This window comes from Gigantopelta aegis, chromosome 12 (assembly GCF_016097555.1).
Source record: "Gigantopelta aegis isolate Gae_Host chromosome 12, Gae_host_genome, whole genome shotgun sequence".
Lineage (NCBI taxonomy): Eukaryota > Metazoa > Mollusca > Gastropoda > Neomphalida > Peltospiridae > Gigantopelta > Gigantopelta aegis.
In genome coordinates, this window is record NC_054710.1 from 20,057,678 (window position 1) to 20,063,677 (window position 6,000).

The 6,000-nt window shown below is 41.0% G+C and overlaps 1 protein-coding gene across 1 annotated transcript in view; it reads right to left on the reverse strand.

The window, feature by feature from the left end:
• Window positions 1-6,000, reverse strand: part of LOC121386430 — a 165,116-nt gene that overhangs the window by 3,459 nt on the left and 155,657 nt on the right. Inside the window, exons 6-7 of the mRNA XM_041517322.1 lie at window positions 1,789-2,145; window positions 73-661 (exon numbers count right to left, since the gene is read on the reverse strand). Of these exons, the coding sequence (XP_041373256.1) occupies window positions 73-661; window positions 1,789-2,145 (946 nt within the window). The remainder of the gene's footprint in view (window positions 1-72; window positions 662-1,788; window positions 2,146-6,000) is intronic.

Genomic DNA, 6,000 nt, shown 5'->3' on the forward strand with positions numbered 1-6,000 from the left:
AATCTACAACGGTAAAGAGCCTATCCAAATTCTTTTTTCGCTACCGGTTTTATACAATACAAATTGAGTCACCTCGTGTTAGCTGTCCAAGCGGCAATGAAAGCAGCAGCTATCAGTGTGGTAATCGCTATCGCCGATATGATGCCAGTAGTCATTTCACCATTAAACCTATGCTTTGAACCTGAGACTGGCATTGGAACTCCAACTGAACTTGGTGCAAGACTTTCAGAAGGACTTCTCTTTGAACTTGTTGTAGGACTTGGAAAAGCATTTCTCTTTGAACTTAGTCTAGGACCTTGAGAAGGACTTATATTTGATATTGGTGTAGGACTCAAAAAAGGACTTCTATTTGATTTTGGTATTGGGCTTGGAGAAGGACTTCTATTTGAACTTGGAGAAGGACTTCTATTTGAACTTGGAGAAGGACTTCTGTTTGAACTTGATGGAGTGTTTGGACCAGAATTTAGACTATGTGGTTGATTTAGAATCGCACTTAAAATTCTATTTGAACTTGATGCAGGAAACTGGGAAGAACTTTTATGTAGAACTGTTGTATGGAATTGAGGAGAACTTGTGTTTGAACTTGATGCAGCATGTTGATTAGCACGTGACCGTAAGGCTGATCCCGAGGAAGTCTTAAAGCTTGGCCTTTGTGCAGTTGCTGAAAAGAAAAACAAATCTCTAAAACTCAGGTCGTAATGCAGGGATCGGATTAGCGACTATTTAGTCACAAACACGACCATAATTTGACGTCTGCATCTAAATAACTTGCGGGCGGGACGTAGCCCAGCGGTAAAGCACACCATATTTTAATTTACACATGGTCTTGTCTCTCTCTCTCTCTCTCTCTCTCTCTCTCTCTCTCTCTCTCTCTCTCTCTCTCTCTCTCTCTCTCTCTCTCTCTCTCACTTTCTCTCTCTCTCGTTCTTGTATTTGTATTTGTAATTAACTGAAACTCAATAATTCAACTGTGCACATCAAAAAAACGGACGGACGGATGAACGTCTTAACTGAGCTAATAATAATACATCAACCAGATTTAAAAAAAGAAAGTGTTTTATTTAATGACGCACTCAACACATTTTATTTACGGTTATATGGCGTCAGACATATGGTTAAGGACCACACAGATTTTTTTAGAGGAAACCCGCTGTCGCCACATAGGCTACTCTTTTACGACAGGCAGCAAGGGATCTTTTATTTGCGCTTCCCACAGGCAGGATAGCACAAACCATGGCCTTTGTTGAACCAGTTATGGATCACTGGTTGGTGTAAGTGGTTACACCTACCCATTGAGCCTCGCGGAGCACTCACTCAGGGTTTGGAGTTGGCATCTGGATTAAAAATCCCATGCCTCGACTGGGATCCGAACCCAGTACCTACCAGCCTGTTGACCGATGACCTAACCACTACGCCACCGAGGCCGGTCAACCAGATTTAAGATGAAAATTAAAACATATCAGAGGTGGGATTATAAATAATTTGAATTATGTCCCTAAAGTATTTTTCATTTTTAAAACATACACCATTCAAAATAAGGTGCGCAATTCAAGGTGGTCTGTATATACGCAGACTATTATGGTATAGATTTGGGTCAGTGTTACATGTAGATTAGTCCATAACTGCCGCCAGATAAACTATAAAGCGAAAATAAGATTCCCGCTCTAATATAACAAAAATTCTATGTTTGGCGCAAAATATTCGCGAGTTCGCTTATAACACATATTTCACATAGTAACCACTAATGCACACACTACATGACGAACTCGAACATCCAGTGTTACCTACCAGTTCGTTTGAGAGTGAAAATGTCGTGGTCCGCTCTAACCACTCTGGTTTGACACCACCAGTCTGTGAAGTCTTCTTCTTCCACACTCTCTATCTCCAGTGTGTAGACCTTGGTCATCGAGTTCTTGGTGTTCGAGCGACGCCCACATGATGGCCGATAGCCACGTGTACCGTCCACGTTGCCGCACAGATCGGAGTATTGGATGATGTGGCCGACGGTGACGTCCGTCTGATTACTGACCTTCACGAAGATGACGTCAGCGGCGAAGTCGTTCGCTTGGTTCACTGTGCAGGTCAGCGTGACTTTCTGTTCCAATAGGGCAGTGGCAGGTTCAGCAGACAGTTCCATCAATACCACTGTCACAATTGGAAGGAAGGAAATGTTTTATTTAACGGCGCACTCAACACATTTTTGTTTATAGTTACATGGCGTCAGACATGTGGTTAAGGACCACACATATATTGAGAGAGGAAACCCCTGTCGCCACTTCATGGGCTACTCTTTTCGATTAGCAGCAAGGTATGTTTTATAAGCACCACCCCACAGACAGGGTAGTACATACCACAGCCTTTGGTATACTAGTCGTGGTGCACTGGTTGCAACGAGAAATAGCCCAATGGACCCACCGACGGGATCGATCCCAAACCGACGCGAGCGCTTTACCACTGAGCTACGTCCCGCCCCCGTCACAACTGTAAAACAAACATTCTGAGTTAAAGTTAGTTTGTTTTGTTTAACGACACCACTAGAGCACATTCATTTATTAATCATAGCATTTTGGATGTCAAACATTTGATACTTCTGATATAGTTTTAGGAAACCTGTTACATTTTCCAATTGGTAGAAAAGGATATTTTATATGCAGGGTAGACATATATCACGGTCTTCGATATACCAGTCGTGGTGCACTGGCTAGAGCGAGAAATAGCAATATTTTCCTACTGGGCCGAAACATTTTTCATATCTCCTAAATATAAGGGCTATAACTCTGTAAAAAATGGGTAAATTGCCATGAAAGTCAACAGATCATAATAAAGCTATATAAAAAATTTCAGCGCAATATTTTGAGGCATTGTGGAAAAAAAAGCCCAGAATTGTTTTGTTTTTGGGGTGTTTTTTTAGTATCTCTTAAGTTAAAGGGCCATAACTGTTAAATATGGAAAAATCGTCATGAAAGTAAAAAAGTCAAAAGTCAAAAATGAAATAATAAAAAAAAACAGAGCATCACCTAATGTTGAATCAACTATGATCGATCGGTGCAAATGTGGTGGAAAACTATTTTAATGTTTTCGCATAATTCACAATTTCTATTAAAAATTCAAACATAAAATAGCAAAAAATTATAAACATTAATTGAAAGGGTAACAAAATTATTTTAAACAGATTTATAATTAATTTTTAAACATACATCGACTACATGTATTTTGAGGGACCGGAACTTATAGGCGTACAGGGCACCCATTTGGGGGGGGGGGGGGGGGGGGGGGGGAGGTCGAGGTAGACCGGCTTTTGCCCGAATTGAATGAAAATGCCCGAATGTGGATAACAACATTTATTTATAGCATTACTACTGAACAGCTATATAGAGTTGCAGGTCTCAGGTTAACACATTTTGAGGGTAGAATGATGGAAATACATGGTAAATAGGTCTCAGGTTAACACATTTTGAGGGTAGAATGATGGAAATACATGGTAAAAAGGTCTCAGGTTAACACATTTTGAGGGTAGAATGATGGAAATACATGGTAAATACGTCTCAGGTTAACACATTTTGAGGGTAGAATGATGGAAATACATGGTAAATACGTCTCAGGTTAACACATTTTGAGGGTAGAATGATGGAAATACATGGTAAAAAGGTCTGAGGTTAACACATTTTGACCGAATGTCTGTATTGTTTTTTCCCGAATTTGAGGTTTTGCTCCATCATTGGGGGGAGCGGTTGCCCCTCATTCCATCAGAAAAGACCACAGGTGCCCCATGTAGGTGGTTATGGGTTTGAAATGTTTCCAAATTGGACACTGCATTTCCTGCGCTTTAAAGGGACATTCGTGAGTTTGCTGCAATGTTTTAAGATGTTATCGACAAATAAAATATTTCTGCGATTAAACTTATATATTAAATATGTTTTCTTGTTTAACATATTAGTGGCTGTATATTAAGCGTGTTTCTGATCGTTCTAATATTTGTACTAGGTTAATTTTCATTTTATTTCCTAAAACATATTTTACGTACGTACGAAATTATTTGAAGATAAAATCCAGTTTGGGCTTCTTACAAATATTAAAACGACCAGAAACGCATTGAATATACAGACACTAATATTCTAAACAAGAAAATATATTTAATATGTAAGTTTAATCGCAGAAATATTTTATTAGTATGAAACATCTTACAATGCAGCAAACTCAGGAATGTCCCTTTAACAAATTTCAAACTGCAGTTCTCTTACTATAATCTATCTAAATATTATAAACGTATATCTATTAATTTTCAAGATTTTAGGGTACTAATATTTTACCCTCCATACTTTTTGGCAAAAACCTTGTTCAGTGTACTGAAATACATTTTAAACAGCAGTTCTCTAACGTATTACAATTTTTCTAAAAATTGGGGCGGGACGTAGTCGTGGTAAAGCGCCCGCTCGATGCGCGGTGGGACTGGGATCGATCCTGTCGGTGGGACCATTGAGCTATTTCTCGTTCCAGCCAGTGCACCACGACTGGTATATCAAAGACCGTGGTGCATATATAACTCCTGCCTCCCTCAGCCGATTACGAACTGTCTGGTCAAAAAGTCTGCGTAGTCCAGGAATTTGTGTAGCGGTGGTTGTTGCTGTTGTAGTTCGATTTCGAAGATAACACACCCGGGTGTATCGATCTTGAGCGGCGGTGGTTACTCTGGGACAACCTGACCGTGGCCTGTCATTAACACTTTGAGTGGTGTTGTACCGTGCCCATAAAGCAGAGATGGTCTGTCTGGGTACGCCAAAGTGCCTTGCCACAGCTTGTTGAGTTGCCACTGCTTGCAATCTCCCAATGGCATTATTGCGTTGAGCTGACGTCAATCTTTGCATTATTGCGTTACCTACAGTGTCGTTATGCGGTCTGTTTGAATTACTGCTGATGTGGCCGTTTATGCCCCACCAACAGAGGGTTCGGCATGCTATGTTACAGAACTTCATGCCCCACCAACAGAGGGTTCGGCATGCTATGTTACAGAACTTCATGCCCCACCAACAGAGGTTTCGGCATGCTATGTTACAGAACTTCATGCCCCACCAACAGAGGGTTCGGCATGCTATGTTACAGAACTTCATGCCCCACCAACAGAGGGTTCGGCATGCTATGTTACAGAACTTCATGATGCACCAACAGAGGGTTCGGCATGCTATGTTACAGAACTTCATGCCCCACCAACAGAGGGTTCGGCATGCTATGTTACAGAACTTCATGATGCACCAACAGAGGGTTCGGCATGCTATGTTACAGAACTTCATGCCCCACCAACAGAGGGTTCGGCATGCTATGTTACAGAACTTCATGCCCCACCAACAGAGGGTACGGCATGCTATGTTACAGAACTTCATGATGCACATGCTTGTCTGAGGATTGCGCTTTTGCGTTTCAGTACAAACGTTGACTATGGTTACGTTTATGCGAATCGAACGTGTTTTATAGTGTTCTTGCATCACCATTAGCTCACTTACTTGATTTTTTTTACGATGTCTCTGATTCCTTAAAAATAATCCGATAGCATTACTTTTACCAATGTCAAGTTTTTATTTTATTTTGAAGAGTATATATAAATACCCCCCCCCCCCCCCCCCCCCCCTCCGCTTCCTACACCAGTGACTAATACACACACCACACTAAGAAACTCGACAGCACCCTTTTTCAATAATATTCCGAATAAATACGGTTAAATACGATTGCTCAGTCCAAATGTCCGTCTTGGGCCATTTCTCTAATTCATACTTGGATTACCGACCGCATTCGAACGGAATTTTATTTTTCATTAGGTCGATGCACTGTAAACGAAAAATCATTGAAGGAATGCGCACCATAATAGTAGAGAGAAAGTAGGATGTATCCGCACCTCCGGACGGAGGTGCTGTGGGCGTGGCCTGGTGATTGACATGGGGCGTGGTCTAATGTATCACGTGGTTATATGATTGACAGATGTAGGTTAATTATGCATGACGTCGTTTG